Source organism: Polyodon spathula, chromosome 8 (genome assembly GCF_017654505.1).
Source record: "Polyodon spathula isolate WHYD16114869_AA chromosome 8, ASM1765450v1, whole genome shotgun sequence".
NCBI lineage: Eukaryota > Metazoa > Chordata > Actinopteri > Acipenseriformes > Polyodontidae > Polyodon > Polyodon spathula.
Window position 1 is genome coordinate 9,636,819 of NC_054541.1, and position 18,113 is coordinate 9,654,931.

Genomic DNA, 18,113 nt, shown 5'->3' on the forward strand with positions numbered 1-18,113 from the left:
CTGCAGTACTTCTCCACTGGACGCAAGCTTAAATAGGGGAACAGGGACAAGTGTACATAGCATCCCCCACCACCCGGGTGGGTGGTGGTGGATCCTAGGAGACCCATTTGAAATGAATTATTTAATGATTAAGTTAGCAGGTAGCAGGAAAGCCAGTTAAGTTAGTGTTTCCATTTGAACGTATTGCTCCCCCTTCTCTTTATTGTGTGAGTTTATATATTTTTTCAAATTCTCCCCGTCCCCATTCAAAAACCCGACTGTTCCACCCCGTACCCTCATCTGCTGCAATCTCTTACAATATATTTAGCAGCCCCCTCATTCGTCCTTAATGTGACCTGCTTTCTAATGACAGAAAAGACAGGAGAAATGCAGCATTCCCCATGGAGACAGAAAACCAAATAAATTAAGAAATGCATTAATAAATAAAGCCAAACAGGATGAAAAAGAAACAGAAAAAAGGACATTTATAAAAATAAATGCAGAAAAGAAATGACTTACAAGACATTACATTAAGTGCTAAAAACCGAGAGCGAGAGAGAGAATACAAACAACAGCAACAACAAAAAAACGAATTACAAAAGTACAATAAAATCAATTTTAAAAAACCTAAGGAACACTATAAACTTTTTTTTTTGTCTTTTTGGCTACAGACTAAAACTGGGCTGGATGTATGAAGTGTTAAAAGTGCAGCGTTTTTTGTGAAAGGAAAATCAATTTTACTGTCAATGCTGTAACACAACGTCTTGGGCAAACGTTTGAAAATCAAATGGCTTGACAGTATTTGCACTTGGGAGGAAAGACCTTGATAAATCTGGCCCATTGTCTACTGGCTCTACGTGTCAAAGCTTGCATTGCACGACTTTACTGCAGAGCGATTCAAAAGCCTGGCACCATGAGAAACATCACAATCCTCATTGAAAACAGGCGAGCACAGAAATGGCAGCAGCATACCACACCGTTGTCTGATGCCATCATGGGCTGCACATCATCCCACCTGAAATGATTCTTATCACTAATGTGCACGTATCGCATGTTAAAGGGTCATTTCAATAGGCACGTGCAGAACTTTTGAATAACTCTGTAAACTGAAGGTACAGTTCACTACTACAGGTCAGCTAGTCTCAGTATCAGAACTGAGCTGAGGATTGTTCTTGATACACATGTATATATATATATTTTTTTGTTTTAAACACATTTAACTGAAAAGTCTGGCAAAGGATTACTATAGAACTCAATTGGTTACCAAAAAAAAAAAAAAAATAATAATTTAAAAGAAAACCAGTTCAGTCTTGTATCTCCGGTGATGAAATAAGCACTCAACCTTCTAAATTATATTTTTGAATTTTTTTTTCAGCATCACCTATTTACTGTATATGTACTTGCAAGCCTTGAAATAAAATATTTCGAAATCTCTACACATTAATGTAAGATTGGTCGGTTATCCAGAACAGGAGGTATGCTTAACCCCATTTAACTGTTTATAACAACAAATTATAATGTCTCACTTTAGACTATTCTTTATATTTTCCTTTCTCCTTCCTCTTCGACAGTCTCCGGACTGTGCTTGCCATTAATAAAGCAGATTCGGATGGATTCAAACCTAGTAAAGTTCCCGTCTTCATCACCACCACACTTGTGGGAAGAGGGAACGTGTTTTAATGAGACTAACAGAGTACTGCCGCCAGCAGCTCAGCCCTGATGCGCCCACCCCTGGCTCGCTTTCTTTTAAAGTCCTTATAGGTTTGTTTCAGAGTTGGATCAGCTCGGCGTCTCTCGGGAAGGGCCGCTCATGTAGAGCAGCACAAGGCAATCTGCTGCACCTTCCCCAGCTCTGTCAGCAGCTGCTTGATCCGGTGCTTCAGCTGGGGTAGTCTGGCAAGAGGCTCTGGAGGCTCCAGCTCCCCTGTGTAATCCAGCCAGCTCTCCAGAACTAGGTGAAGAAAAAAACAGATAAAGCAACACTAAGCTAGACAGAATAATCAAGCTCAGCTATTTCAACATGTGTCAATATTCTTAGCCCAGAACTTTCCTCAAATTCAACTCTCTTTTCAAGCCTGGGTGACACTAAATGCACTGGTTTGGTTTTGAATAGTTTCCTAGTATTGTCTACCCGAAATCTAGTCCCTGCTCTTATGCTCCCAAGAATAAAAGGCAAATGCGTATGTGTACTACAGACAGCTCAACAGTGTAAGCCAGTAGAGTTTAAGTTTAGGAGTACAAACAATGTCCCAGACATGATTTCCTCATTCAATACTCTTCATGTCCTTAGGCACAGGTTTTTCCTTTTATTTACTGAATTAAAATACAGAGCTCAATAAAACATGCATCTCTTCCAATTACAGCCAATAGCATAATGCTGAGCAGTATAAAACGGAGTTATGCTGTATTCAGAATAAAATAAGACTTATCATATAGCAACCTAAATATTCTACAGCAGTTTAACTCTAACAAGTAACATTAATAAAATAATCTGAACAGAGCAAATACTGTAACCTGGCCAAAACAGAAAACACACTCCAACGTTACAATAGTTTGACATTACTATAATTACAACTAGCCATTCAGTACTGACATCAGATGAGTCTTTAGTCAAGTTACTTAGTTTATTCAATAACCTGTAAATAATTCAAAACAAGGAACATGCCTGCTTGTACTGTTAACGGTCAGTGCAAATGCTGACGTTACTCCATCCATTCACAGAAAGTCAACAGTAGATGTTTTACATTGCAGTCCTGAGTTAAAAAACGACTCCTTTCCAAGCATATTCTTATCAGTCACTGCGTTATTCTGTTTAGCATTTAGTATGTCTTTATGTTCATTATAAAGTTAAACTGCCTTTCTAATTTCAATGCTACCCCATGCTATATACATTTAATTTATTTCAGTTCACACATTTAAAGCTCGCCATGCTCCTGGAAGTGGTTTCTTGACTACCTAGCAACTGCACACAGCTGCTGTGTGGAGTATTTACAGGAGAACTCAAGCAGCGATCTGTTAACATCAGCTAAAAACAAGGCAACAAAACTGACAGCAATTTCAAACAGAGTACGTTTACTGTACAATTTCTGTTACAAGCATTGCATAATTAATTAGGGTCCTCACGTTTAATATGCAAGTAACACTTGTCAAGCGTTAGCATTTAAAAAAAAGACACCTTTGCTTCTACTAGTAGGCCTTTTTATGTACTGGAATATGTAATATGCGATTCGAATTTTTGTGTAATCGTGTATTCGACTACACTGACCCATCCTTAGTTTGTAAAACCCTATTTAAAAATGACCTTTTTATTAGCACATCCTATGATCATGTTGTCTGTTGTATGACATTGTTTAAATAAAAAATTAATAATAAATAAATAAATAAATAAAGATTGAGATTACCATCCAACTCCCTCTCTATGAAGTCCATTCTGTGGATGACTTCATCCTGAACCGCCTCGATATGGTCCATCAAGTTGATCTGCCATTGCTGCTGGAAGTTCATATCGCCATCCCTGTCCTCCTTGGCCACCTTCACATTGCAGCTTTCACCAGAACAGCTTCGCTTGGAAACTTCAGCCTCCTGAAGAAACAACGCGATTTACAACAAAGTACAAAATCATGTGCCTTAAAATTACAGATACCTCATGGTGGCATACAAAAAAAACCTACAGAGTTAACTGCATCAAATCACAATTTATCCAATTATTTTTTTTTTTTTTTTTTTTTTTTTTTTTTTTTAATATAAAACTGACCAAACCCATATTTTAAGTATGTGATTTAACTTAACCGACTTGCAGATAAATAAATACCACACAAAAATAAACACAACTTGCAGCTCCACTGAGTTTCCAGACCTGGTCCTGTTCATTTTCCAGGCGAGATTCCCAGTCTGCTTTTCTTCTGTCTTGATCGGGGCTCCTCCCGTAGCGCTGCTCCAGTGCCAGCAGGTCCTCCCCATTCTCCCTGACCCCCCTCATGCGCTCTTCCAGCTCAGAGCTCCGAGTCTCCACCACCAGCCTCTGCTCCACTGCAGGGTAGTAGGTGTGTGGCTTCTGGTAGCAGTGCTCGCTGGTGATGTAGGACTCCTGAATGCAGGGGATGGGACAGGGCTTCTCAGGGGAACTGATCTCCCTGTCCTCTCCTTCCTCCAGCCCTGCCACGGTCGCCTGCCTCTTCCTGGGCTTCTCTTTGGAGTCCACCTGCTTCCACGACGGACACCTGAACTTCAAGTCTGGATGAGCCTTGCTTCTAAAACGGTGAAGCAAGACACAGTACTTAGGGGTCATTACACAATACTATTCTGCAGGGCACCAAAGTCCTGCCTATTGACTACAATGTACTGCGCTGCTCTATACTGATTTTGAATTGCTCAGCTGCATGCTCCATCCTAATCTTTCCTATGGAGTTTTCACACCCACAATCCATTGCAAATTAAAGGCACCAAACTCACACATGACCGTTCGTTGTCCTGCCCCTTTAATCAAAAACAGCCAATGGGAATGACTTACTGCAAGATGCTCATCTTGAGTTGCAAGCCATTCAGAACTTCAATGACTCTGTGGACGTCGCCCAGGAGCTGGTGTGTGGCTGCGATCTTCTTGGCATTTTGGTGAGAGTAGTTCTCTTCCAGGAAGGATAAGCCATACATGTGTCCATTACTGAGCCAGTCTTTGTCGTACCAGTATTTCAAACTCTGTCTCTGTCCTGGAACAAGAACACGAAGACAGCGGACTGTGAACAACAATATCCATTTGTCAGAAATTCACTTAATACAGGTTGTGACTTTAAAATCAAAAGTATTTCAGATACTAACAAGCACTAGATGTTAATATAGAAGCCACGTAACTTGCCTGTTCAATAGCAACATTAAAAAAACGCTCATTTCTGAGCCTGGCTCACCTGGCGGATCTCGACATATATAGCAGGTGTACTTCTCTGGAACATTGTCCTCAAGCAGACCCATACAGACCCCATGCTGCCAGCACAAGCACTCTTCACACTGTTAACGAGAAAAACAAGTAATAACTATGATAATTCTATTCAAACTTCCCCTAGAAATGTTTAATTAAACTGCATTGATACTTGACAATACGTACCACGCAACATGTATGGGTACAAATACAAATCAGACAAAAAGAAGATGTAACCTATAAAAATCATGCAGCGTTGATTTATTTTTCACCTGTATCATGAAGTCATTCTCCTCCTGGACCTCGCAGATACATCGGACAATCTCAAACTCTCGCCGCCCCTCGTTAGGCCCGTCGTCATGTAGGTTCATCGTCACGTCGACGTCCTGACCCAGCTCGTCCTCGCTCCAGAGCAGGCTGTCCGTCGAAGAGTCACTCACAGTGTCTTCATCTGCAATATCCAATAAACACAACATACATGCACAGGGCTCGCAATCAGCTTGTGCATTCTCTGTGCTACAACCAGGGCTCACAATGGTACACAAGAATTAATCAGCTAGCTGTTTCAGCCCCATGATGGTGTAAAACTATCCTTTCCTCTTGCACTTGCAAAACATATACATCTCTTATTATTAAAAAGGGATAAAAACATATAGAAAAACACAATTAAAAAAAAAAAATCTTAATACCCACCATCCACTTTTATCTTTTCTGTGTATCCTGGGCTGGAGTTGTATAACAACTTGTGTTTGTGCGAGAAGGGGGGTTTGTGAGACAAATTCAATTTGGATTGAACGAATATTTTCTTGGGTGAGAAATCTCTAGAGATGTCAATATTTTCTTCACTACCAGTATACTCTGTTAAAGGGAAAGCAGACGCAGAAATAATTAAACAGACCAATTTGAACAACACTAATGGCTGAAAAGAAAAGCCGTACTAAAAAATTACACAAGTATTTTATTTATTTTTTTGTCACGGAACGGCTAACATTATAAATCAGTAAATTTTGTTTAGGGTTTGGGAAAATACAGCAGAAACAAACTTCAATTTACAGTATAATAAACTGAACAGTGATTGAAATTAGACAAATCAGATTTGTAAATAAACAGACTTAAACTAGGTGCTTGAATAATTCAGGGAGATTTAATTAATTAATTAATTTTAAATGGAAGACCCAAGAATTTCAATATTCAATTTCTATCCAGATCAAGCCCACCCCATCCCTTGATCTCTCGTTGTTACCCTCTTTAATACATTTGAGAGATTTCTCAATCAGTTCACACTTGACTCATGCCGTTGCTCATTTTCTGTTCCTTCTCTCACACTACTTAACCTTGAGAGGATCTTGTTCATGTAAAACAAAATCAGGTATTTCTACAAACAGTTAAACTAATGTCTGACATCTCAAAGCTTATACAAACTCAAATAAAACACAGACCAACGTGAACCCTATAAAAAATTAAAATCTGCTGTAATATTACAGAAACCTTTACCCGTGCTTCTATGCACGTAAGAGTGCATTTCAATTATTATTTTTTAAATGTACTTTACCATACTCCTCAATGCTCTGACCCTATAAGCTTAACCTAATAAACAACATTCCCACTGCATCCCCCCAGATCTGAAAAGGGAAGAACGAGGGGGCGGACTGAGCCCAGGGTACAATGATGTGCCCCTGAAGATTTGCTTACCAGATTTGGACTTCTTTTTTTTCTTTTTTTTTCTCTTTAGCTTGACTCTCAGGAACTCTCTGTGTTTCTTCTCTCTGATCTTCTCTTTTTCTTTTACTACCAGGACAGTAACAACCAGAGCATATTACATTACATTACTATATAAGAATCAGAAACAAGTTTAAAATGCGCAGTGTACAGTCTGAAATGAAATGGTGAGATTTGTATCAGAGTTAGTGAAGGGTAATATTGTAAATCTAGCCCCCCCTTCCCCCATATACAAGGATCACCTGTCTTGACTGTGTGTATGCATATCGCAAGGATATAAAAACAGGAGGTGGTGGGTCACCTGTGTCATTGGCATCCTTGTCCTTTTCCTTCTCCTGCTGCTTGCGGTTGGATTTCTCCAACTGGTTCTCTTTGCTCTTCTCTCGGAGGGAGGGCCGGTGGTTGTGCAGTGTGTTGACAGCAGGGGGAGCAGACGTCCTCCTCCTCTCGTGCAGTTTTCCAACCTTGCTGTCTGTGCGGGAGGAAGGCAAGTTTCTATGGGCAGAGTGCAGTGGTATATCTAAAATAAAAAAATAATATAAACAAGCTGCAAGGACAGTATGATAAAAATGTCCTGAGCTTTAATTGCTTTTTCAACTTTTTTTAAAGGCTCTTGAATGAAAATACACACATGCAATGGAAAAGTTCACTGGTACCTGATAAATCCATGTCTAGATGATTCTAATCTAGCCTACAATGATATACACACCTGAATAAAAATCCTGCAGCGCATACATTTAAAGATCCAACTGAATAGCAGTTCAAGCCATTCCAGGTTTTTGTTCCTGCTCACACTAAAAGCTGGAATAACTCACGCTGCTACGTGGTGGGAGCCTTTTAAAAGATGCCCCGGGAAAGACGAAATGCTTACGCAAGGAGGCTGAAATGGTGCGCCGTCTCTTAGGGTTCTCCAGGGCTGCCTGCTTCTCCGAGGCGCGGGTCTGGATGCTCCTCTTCGTCGGGCTCTGCTCGCTCTCGGCTGCCTTGTCCTCTCCGTGGTAGTACTTCATGTGGTAGTGCAGTAGCTTGGCTTTGCGGAAAGACTTGAGGCAGTCTGGTACCTTGCACTTGAAGGTGTGGTCGAGATCAATAGTGAGTGCCTTAGGGGACAGGGAGTCCTGCGATCGCTTTATAGCTGTGTACACTTCAATACAAAAATTAAAAAAACAAAACAAAAAAACATGTATTACCTACACAGAGTTGTTCACTTATTTTGTCATTATTACTTATTTACTATAATTAGAAGGGTTTACTTACAGGGCTCTCTGCTATATTTGTTAGGGTTTGGTGGCTGGGGCTGACGTTTCACAACAGGAGCTGCAAAAGAAACAAAACACAAGATTAAAACAAATCACTGAAAATGCTGCTGAGCTGAGCAGTTACTCACATTACAACGACTGGAATTCAGGACTTTAACACGTCTTATTATCTGTTCATATTTACTAATCGTTGTTATTCTTTTGCTTCTTACCCGTTTCAGTGTGCAATTTGCCTGGCTCTGCTTTCAAAGCTGTGGTGGGAGTCTCGTTTGGTGCTGCTCCTTCCTCCCGTGTTTGTTTCTCACTTGACGGAGCAGCTGGGGATTCTGGAACAGCATTTGAGGGTTCCTGACTCTGTCCTGAGGAGTCAACAGCAGATTTGAGCTCTGCTGATTCACCCTGATCTGCACAGAGAAAGCACATGACACACATAAGAAACCTGTAGTTCTAACAAGGCTTACAAAATTGCTATTACACCTGTTATGTGTTAATTTATAATCACATATAAACGTATGCACAGATTACCCTATTTCCTATGGTTTAAGAGAGACTGCACCCTGAGCTGTAATTGTGGGAACGCGGGGGGGAGGGAGGGGTTTGTCTAACCCTATAGAAAAATAAAGCAAAAAACAAAGACACTTAACCTGTTGCAGACTCCTTTTGCTTGCTATCAGACTGTGTCGTGTGTTTGGAGTCTACGGGCACAGGCGTGCTTTTAATGGAGTGTTGCCCATGATCGTTAATAGACAGTCTTGACGACTTTCTCCTGCTGCGGTCTTGATCACTACTGCCGACCTGACTGGACTTTTTGGTCTCTGAACAACAGAACAGATCCTTATTAAAAATGGCGTGCAAATACGTTTTGCATTGCAGAGCGTTTTTGTTCATTACAGGTTTTACTATTGTGAACATACCTAGACAAACTATTAAGGTTATAACTAAGCTCAGGTTTGTTAGCACGCCCCTCAATGGATACAATTAGTGTGCAAATGCAGTCTTATTTCCACAAAATGCTCAAGAATGTCTGCAGTCTGTTATTTTCTACTCTTATTTTCAAATCTTTTCAACAGTAAAGATTCAAATCACTTATCTGAGACACTGACCTGCATTTGTATCAAGTTTAGTTCTCTTTGACGGCACATGTGCTCCCAAAGATATTTTTCTTTTCCTCAACTCCAAGACGCCATACTGGTTATCAGGTGATTTAGCTGAGAAAATGCCAACCACAGGTGTTACATTTCAATAGCTAGTCAGATAAATAAAGCATCTATTGCTATAATTTGTTCTGCAAAAGTGACCTGGTTTTAAACAAGGTCCACTGTCTATACAAACCTCTTGATGGGGGTCTACCCCGTTTCTTCACTGCCTGGTCTGGGCTCTGCTCTGCTGGTTCTGAATCTCCAAGCTCTGCCGCTGGCTCTCTGTCCTCTGTAGACTCTGTGGTTGTATCGGCAGCTTCATTTTCCTTTGTTTCTTCAGCTCGTCCCTTTTGCTCCGACGTCTCTGCTCTGTCCTCCTCCTTGCCTGTATCTCCGGTTCCATCGCCAGACCCCTCTGCTGTCTCCGTCGCTGTCTCTGATACTTTCTCTTCTGGTTCTGTCTGCTTCTCCGCTTCTGTTTCACTATTTTCCGCATCCTTGTTCTCCATCTGTGTTTCTTCAGGCTGCTGGCTCTTCTCCTCTGCAAGTCCGTTGTCTTGTTTCGACTCTTTGCTTCTTGTTTCTTGCTCAGCCGATGTTACATTCTTCTCCGTTGTTTCATGACCAGATTCCATGTTCTTCTCTTCCTCTTTCTTCTTTGTTTCAACAGTTTTCTTCTTGTCAACTGTTTTTACTCTCGACACTTTCCTCTCCTCTTTCACCATGTCGCTTGTGAAGCCCCGCTTTGGTTTTTTAGATTCCTCCCGGACCTCTCCCTTCACGGGCACGTTTCTGTCGTCTTCTTCTTTAGCAGCATCTCTTTTATTTTCTGTCTCGTTCCGTTTAGATTTTTTACTCTTCGGTGTTGAGTTCTGTTCTTTGATGTCTATCAATTTTTCCCTCACCTTATGTCCCATTGCGGATTTCTCTTTATCACACACTTTTTCTTTCTGTTTGTCTTCGATCTTAGATTTCCCCCCGCTTTTCTGTAAATCACAAAAAAAGGATATGAGATGCAAAATTTCAAAACACAATTTTCCTGGGAAAAAATACATAAAAAATACTTAAATTTCTTACCTCACTGCGGTAAGGTTTGACATGGATACCCTTAACAGCCTGAATAACTCCATCGTAAAACTTCACAGTGTAGGAGGCTAAAGGAAATTAAGGGGCATCAGTTACAGTGAGCAGGTCACAGGTTTTAACAAAGCAGCTTGGAAACAACTTCCAACTAACAATTCATTAATTAGCCCCAGCTAACACATGCAAGCACAGCTGTCTCAAGAGTACACCACTTTAGTCACTGCAGCATGCTAAATGCCTATAAAACATGCAAACCCATTCTGAACAGAAACACAACTGTTAGATGATGCGCTTTGTGTTTTCATTTGTACATAGACTGAAATAGAATGGAGACTCCTTAACCACTCCACTGTCAAATTCATCTCTAGCACTCTTCTTTTATATTATACAACTATACTTCTACTGCTTGGCAGAGCATAAAGAGAAATATTTTCAAACCCCTTCAGATTTTAGTCCTCCTGATTTGTACATCTGTTCGGAAATGAAACTATTGCATTCATGATGGAATTTTCGAGATTTTTCTTTTCTTATATATTACCCAGTCATGTGTACTGAACAGACTGAGTAAATAATAGATTACAGACTTGTTCAACACATAAACAGTACGTCTATACCCCTGTACACCCTTGCACTGCTTAGGTAAAGCCCATCTTGAGTTGTTCTGGATGAACGACCATTACTCTCCAGTATACTTACAGAGATCTCTGTTCACTGAAAGGACCTTGGCAGGGTAAAATCGACAGTCCGTCCAGCTTGCAAGGACCTTCTCGTTCACTCGAAACTCCTGTGTGTGTGTGACAGATTGACACAGCTAAGAACACATGACAAAGATCAGTTACAGTGTTCCACTTATTTTATTAGGATTGGGAGTTTATGTGATAAATACATCACAGGCGGTAAGCTCGACAGCGCTGGAGATGTACCCTGATGCATTTAGCTTCTGTTGATAAATACAAGCCCTGCCAGAATAGCAAATGACCAAGGCACAGAATGGGCAGCAAAAACTACCCTGGCCTCAAAGAAAGCCTGCATATGAACCTGAGAGAACACCTATGGGATGAACTTTGTCATATGTGACCATGGCCTGGTAATCTGCAGGAATTAAAGGAGGTTCACCTATTCCTTTTCCACAAACCAGGACCTTCGTTGATTCTACGTGATCTTTAGGCACTGCAGAATGAGCGTCAGAGGGCATGGAGTGAATCCTGTATGCTGTCCAATTCTAGTCCTGTGCTTGCTGCAGAAGCCACAATAGCAGTTTGTCTTGAAGCTGCTGTACAGATTGTATCTGTAGATATACTCACAGCCTGGACCTCACCCTCCTGCAATCCCTCCTTCCTCAGCTGGATTCGCTCGACTGGCCTGAGATATGGGCTGCTCCACTCGAACCATTCATCATAGCGATGACTCCACTGTCTGTAGTGAATCAGCACTTTCTCTTCCTCATAATCAATCTTTTCAATGTTTGCTGCGTACCTGACCATTAAAAACACATACACACAGCACAACCGTTCAGTTTCATGAATCCTTTGAGTAGTGAGTTCCAAAATGCACTGCCGGTCCTATGGGAGGGAGTTTTTGTTTTTTTTCTGTCTACTGCATGAGCTTGATAATTACGAGTACAACGTACCAACCAGCTGAAAGCTATGTGTTTGTATGTCTCTAATGAATACTGATGAAATACAGACAAATCATTTTTACCGTAAATAAATAAAACCAATATATTTTTATTTAGTCATAAGGAAAGGTTTTGATTAAAAAAATAACATGTAGGCAATAAACAATAAACAACAGGGTGGAACAACCACGACAACACGTCCTAACAAAAAAAAGGCTGAACTAGAGAGAGAGAGAGAGATGAATAAATCATATCTAGGTAAACAGGTTGTGGGGGGCGGAGGGAGTGAGAGTGTCTAATGCGTCAGCGTATCATTCTCCTGGAAGCATGGAGCAATGCACAGAGCTTGGCGACGCCTCTTTGCTTGATGTTGATGGTAAATATTCACTTCACTGACACACTCGCTGACATCTGATTCAGTGGTAGAATTGTATGAATTTAAATTGGAATCTGAATTAAGTATTATTACTTCTTTCTCACTGAGCGATTTTCTACGGTTTACAAACACTATTGACATTTTTGTGACGGGGATATTTATATGTAATTCAGTCAATATCTGGCAGAGGGTGCAAGTGACCAATAAAAGGTGTTAGAGAAACCTTGTGATACAATATTATGCGATCAGGGATTTCTGTAGGCTAATTCAAGTTTAAAGTTGCACAACGTACCAGTACGTTCATACTCCCTGGGGACCAGAGAGCAGCGAATGTACCGGTACGTTCATACTACTCAAAGGGTTACTGTAAATAGCCTAATTCCTTAGTGTTTGTTTACTACATTTCTTCCATAGTGAAATCAACTGCGTACCATAAAAAAAAAAAAACACTTGGTTGACTGTCCAGTTTGTTTACATTATCCAAATGTAATTTTCGCAGAAGGGTCACCTCTTGAACCCTGCTTGCTGCAATGCTCTTAGATTAAACAGTCAAGCTCTGCTGATACTTGCACCGGAAGGAGGTTATAAATTACATTTGCAAGCTGTTGCAGCTAATAAATTGAGATGTGTCAATTTATCAAATATCAAAGCATGCAAAGTACAGGCAGACTCCTCCACTGCTCACCAGTTCTTGAGAGTGTCCCGGGCCTCCAGATGAGCTCCCACCTCAAAGATGATTCCTCTTCGGTTTGGTGGATTCTTGCTCATTTTGCGCACATTAAAAACCTAGGATTTGAACCGAGTAGAATAAAATTCATCAGAATTTAAAGAAAGATTTAATCAAAGTAAAAAATAAAAAAAACACAATACAGAATGTATTATCCCCCTTTTTTAATTCAAGATGATCTTTGAGCAGACCAAAAAAAAAAATAAAAAAATCAGGAAAAGACTGAAAGAGTTATCCAAAGAAAAAAAAGCGAAAGTGTGCCGACAGGCTAGCTTGATGCCGACTGTCTTGTTTATAGTCTGTATTGAACTACAACATGCTGAATCAAGTTTGCTTGCAGGTATAATATATGCATGCCTGCCAAACCTATCAATACCAAATGCACCAAGTTTCATCATAAATTGCATGACCAGTTCTCCAGATACATCTAGAATCTTACTGAGCTATAGGCTACATACTTGAGTTTGGCATACAATGTGCTACGCTCATCTGACTGCTGTGTGATTCGTTTATAATGCTTAATAATCACTGTGATTTTTTACTGAGGCAGGCTGGACTGAATTAGTCTTTGGAGCCATCCAAAGAATGAGCATCTTGGATCCCTGCCTCCGTGCATTTCTGAGCACATCAAACTCAACTGTGATTCTAATTAGATATCATTGCGACGCTGCCTGAAAATCTGGCAAGGTGAGAAAATAGGCTCTAAAACCGGTGTGATTAAAATGATGTGAAAGGCAAGAGTCCTTAGAAACAACAGCTGCAACTAGTTAATGTGAGGGACAGTGGATTAGAAAGTAGTTGACCGGTTGGCCTCATTTGTATTCTCTGCATCTGAAACCCTTCTTTTCAAGTCACTGCAGCATGGCTAAGATGCACCTCGCTTGCTGTGCTTTGCATAGTTCAGTCGAATCTGATTCAGACAGTTGGCAAACAACAGGAAGCTTGTGCCTCATACGCTCTATTTTTTGTTTTGAATAAGTATATTTTAGTATTATGAACTGAAACAAACAAAAGAAAGTTATGTGTTGGTTATATATCAACTAGTTGCAGCTAGTCTGTTACTGTATATTGACACCCAACTAGTTATTGCACAACATTTTCTCTGCAGTATCACATTTTTTAATTCATCTATCCATAATGACAATATCAATCCTAATAAATGTAGCATTAATATTAATAACAACCACATGACCAATGTGTCAGCCATATTCTGTTGAGGTCAAAATCACAGACAAAGCTTCTCATCTTTACTGCGTGTTACATCAGATTTGCCAACCCACACTGGAACCTCCCACATTTAACATTGGCGTTTGTTCCGTGACGGCTTGTACGCTACTTACTGTAATTGCTTGCTTTAACCAGAGAGACCCGCTTGTAGGACCAATAACCCACACACTAACTATGCCATCCACAATCAGCAGAAGCAGCTATGGTAATGCTACTGTATTAAAAATAACTAAAAAGGGCTCATCATATACTCAGGCTATTTGAGATAACTCACATCAGCAATTTTAATAAGAATATTCAAAACGCCACTTTGTTTATATTGGGGGGGGGTATTAGGATCCCTATTTGGCACGAAGCTATTAATGTCCCTTCATTACAACAACAGGAAAGAACAGAAACAAGTGGATGCATTGCATAAAAAATAAAAGCTGAGTATTAAGTGTAAGAAATAGTCATGATGACAGACATTTGGAATCAGGTTTTATTTCAAATAGACCCAGTGAGCAAGAAACAAATGCATAGTACAGAACAGGTCATCCAGCTAATGCTTAGAGGGGGGCTTCTCAGGAAATGGGTCACACAGCAAAAAATACTGCTTTCTTCTCAGAATTCCACTGGGGAATGATTAAGCAACCACTGCTCCTGTTGCAGCCTGCAGGCTAACACAGCACCCCACCTGGTCCCTAAGGTCTTCATTGATGTCTATGTGCATGAACTGGTCCGTGATTGGCTAACAACCAAATAAAACATCCAATCAGAGCGTGTAAAACACTAGTACAACATTACAGCAGCAGGGCTGTGTTTTTGTTTTATTTTTTATAGTAAATCTGAATTATTGAGGTTTTCCAAAATACTAACTAAAATACAGTCATATAAATGAGTTTAAGGAAAAATAATCTAGTGTTTAGGAAATGTAACTCAACTTAAATACTACCAGTTATTGTATTTAACAGTATTTCTTTCTATCATTGTCAAACCTGAATCTATCAGCCTGCCGAACTGAAATGAAGCCTGCACCCTGAGAGCAATAACTACCGGTATTCAAGTTTCTTGATACTGCTTATGTCTATTATATAAAAAAAAAAACAAAAACATGGTAAACAACATTTACACAACAAAATGGGCAATGTACTGGACAATACTGTTATCTAAAGTACTGTAAACAATCCCTTTAATGACCAAAACCCTTGTGTGGCCAGTTTACTTATTTTGTAAGCAAAGCTTTTTTTTAATCGTTAGGAAGTCCGATGAATCTATTATGAAGAGATTAGCATAATTGCCTGTGCATAGGATACTGTGGGATTAATACACAGAAGGGGCAACAATGTAAACCCAACAACATAAATCAGGCCCTTTACATCAGGTGGCAGTATACTGTACAACTGAAAACTAAGCTCTGACAGCAAGCAGTTAGCACAGCTAGTGCAGATTACATCTGACTGGTCATGCCTATGAAAAACACATCACGTACAAATGAAATCGGTAAACTACTACTACGACTACTTCTACTAATAATAATTTACAACGAAACATTACAAAAATATCTGCAAACATACAAAGTATGTGTTCCGATTATTGAGGTGCAAAACGAATTAGGATTGCGGCTGGTGTTTAAATACATATATACTGTCTAATATATTTATGTTAGCTTTCTCAATAAAGTGTTGATGAGAAACTATAGGTTTTGGGAGGATTCTGTCTGTCAAGTAACTATACAAAGAAGAATGCACTGTAAAACGATAAACAACACAAAACAAAAAAGACCTAATTTTCAATTTAACCCACTGCGAAAACACCCGGGACGTTTCAACCTGCGTCAGCCTAACCTCCGCCTTGACTAAATTGAATTTACATAAACACCATGTGAGCGGGCCTGCCCACATGTGCATTATACACAGCTACCCGATTCTTTTCAACAGCATATAATTGAACTCATACAGCCAAACGTGTCCACATCCACCTGGTTAATAGGTGTTACTTGTTTCATACTAGTTAACTTGATATCAACAAGCAAGGAGTATTATAAAACGCGACAGAGGCACAGTCAGCGGCAGTGATGAGAACAGTCATCGTGACACAAATGGCGCGCAATAAGGCTCTCATCCGCGTTGTTTACCACACCGCATAGTATCATAAAACCAGAGTTCAAAACTTTTTAAAGACTGGTCATTTAGCGTACAAATCAACTTCTGTTTGGTAAAATACGCAAGCTTTGTGTACTGATTACATGTATTAACTTACGATACGAAAGTCTTTATTAGAACAACGTGCACGCAACGTTGTATATCATGTTTTCCTGGTTTAAGTCTACAGCAGTTACCCGATGTAAAGAACAAAGAGGCCGTTTATACTGCGGTAAAACCTGTAAGTTAATTGACTTAAATCAGAATTGATACACGATAAAGAAAGTGAAATTACGTATTGGTAGTAAATCAACCCCCGCCTTTTTGCCGACTCTGGATGCGCTCATTGGACAAGTACTCCGCCAGTTACTTACTTAAGACGTAGGATAGGATGGGCAGACTGCCAATCTTTCGGAGATTTGCACAGGGCCTCTCCGGCCTGTTCTTGGTGCCCACCTTAAAGATCTCAAATGCGAAAGGCCAACTTCTCGTAACACGCTGGGGTAAAAAATAATAATAATAATAATAAAAAAACCGGAGCGCCGCCGTTGTACCAGCCTTACACCGGGTGACAGCATTGTTTCCTAACGGGTAGAGCGCAGCTTGCATTGAAGACAAAATGGGTTGCCTTTTTTTTCCCCCCTAAAGAAAGTCGTAGCATCACTCAAACTGTAAACACATGCGACAACTTTCTTGCGTCGATACTGTAATTACTTGCACTGTATTTAGCTGTAAACACAAATACAATGGTAATTTGTGCAGAACATCTTTAGAATCCGTGTTACACAAGCTCATTACCTGTTTTCCACCCGCGCGTCCCCCGCTGGTGTAATGTTTAATGTTGTTATTAATCCGTATTGCCTTGTAGTTAATACCCCGGGTGCCCACGCAGTTTATTTTCCCTCTAGCTGTGGCGGCGAGGTAGTGTGTGCTGAAGCGCCACTTTGCGCATGCGCTCCAGCACAAAAAAAAAAAAAAAAAAAAAAAAAAAGCTTTTTCTTCTCTCTCTCTCTCTCTCTCTCTCTCTCTCTCTCTCTCTCTCAAGCGGTAAAAAAAAAAAACGTTATGTCGGAAGGATCGGAGAATGGAAGTGTTGTGTTCCAATAAACACAGTCAAGTTCTAGCAAATAGCCGCCAAGGTTTCAGGACGAGGGTTTGTTCAGTAAATGAACAGATAATGTGTACTGGCTACAACATCGGTTCGTTATGTCGACTACATCAAAACAAACAGGTGATCGAAACAGCAATGTGATAAACTATCGCGATAATGTTTAACGATTAGTCACATCAAAATAAAATGAAAGCCGAGTTAGAATTATAACTCACTGAAGTACCTATTCATTAAACATTTTAAAAATAATTGATCGTGTGCGTTCAATGTCAAACAACTAAGTGCTCCAACTCCGTACGAAAAAGTAGGTCAGCGTGATGTGGATTGTAATCACTCAAAATCAACGAATTTCAGCACCAAGTTTCATCACAATTGGGTTTTTTTTTTTTTTTTTTTTCGATATTAAGGCTATGTTCCCATATTCTATAAGTAACTTCTATTTTTGAAAGGGCAAGTCCCAGGTGAATGCACCACTAAACACGTGTGATATATGGACTGATGTAATGATAGGCTCCTCCCCTCCATGTGTGTTTCCAGGGATATGCATCACCATGGGATACCATTACCCTTACCCAGGTTATAACCGTAAATCACTGAAAGGAGAGGTATGCAATAAATATATTATTTGGTTAATCCAGGACCACTGCCTAGCAATCTGAAAAGCTTTAAATATCACCGAATCATTGTTATTGAATAGAAGTTTCTCCCCTCACTGGCCAGGTCCAAAACCGACTGCTGGAATGAGGGCAGTATAACACGCAAATGGTTTGTGTATATATAGGCAACACAGCAACATCTCGCTCAACCCAGTGAGTGTCGTGGTTTGCAAACTCAACTGTC

General features: G+C 40.1%; 1 protein-coding gene across 7 annotated transcripts; it reads right to left on the reverse strand.

Annotated features, from left to right (window-relative positions):
• Positions 1 to 472: 472 nt before the first annotated feature.
• LOC121319339 (PHD finger protein 20-like) lies at positions 473 to 17,134 on the reverse strand. Of its 7 annotated transcripts, none has more exons than XM_041256674.1 (20): positions 16,961 to 17,133; positions 12,771 to 12,871; positions 11,396 to 11,567; positions 10,788 to 10,875; positions 10,086 to 10,162; positions 9,202 to 9,994; positions 8,973 to 9,077; positions 8,514 to 8,684; positions 8,082 to 8,273; positions 7,868 to 7,927; positions 7,482 to 7,754; positions 6,912 to 7,082; positions 6,584 to 6,679; positions 5,585 to 5,749; positions 5,164 to 5,342; positions 4,881 to 4,980; positions 4,490 to 4,685; positions 3,815 to 4,229; positions 3,381 to 3,561; positions 473 to 1,930 (listed from the first exon to the last, which is right to left on the reverse strand). In XM_041256674.1, the coding sequence occupies exons 2-20, from the start codon at positions 12,851 to 12,853 to the stop codon at positions 1,788 to 1,790; spliced, it is 3,660 nt and encodes a 1,219-aa protein (XP_041112608.1). In that variant the 5' UTR covers positions 12,854 to 12,871; positions 16,961 to 17,133; the 3' UTR covers positions 473 to 1,787. The 7 variants fall into 7 exon arrangements, with proteins under 7 accessions (XP_041112608.1, XP_041112607.1, XP_041112605.1 ...); XM_041256673.1 differs by having other exon boundaries at positions 3,836 to 4,229; positions 6,912 to 7,130; XM_041256671.1 differs by having other exon boundaries at positions 6,912 to 7,130.
• Positions 17,135 to 18,113: the final 979 nt, after the last annotated feature.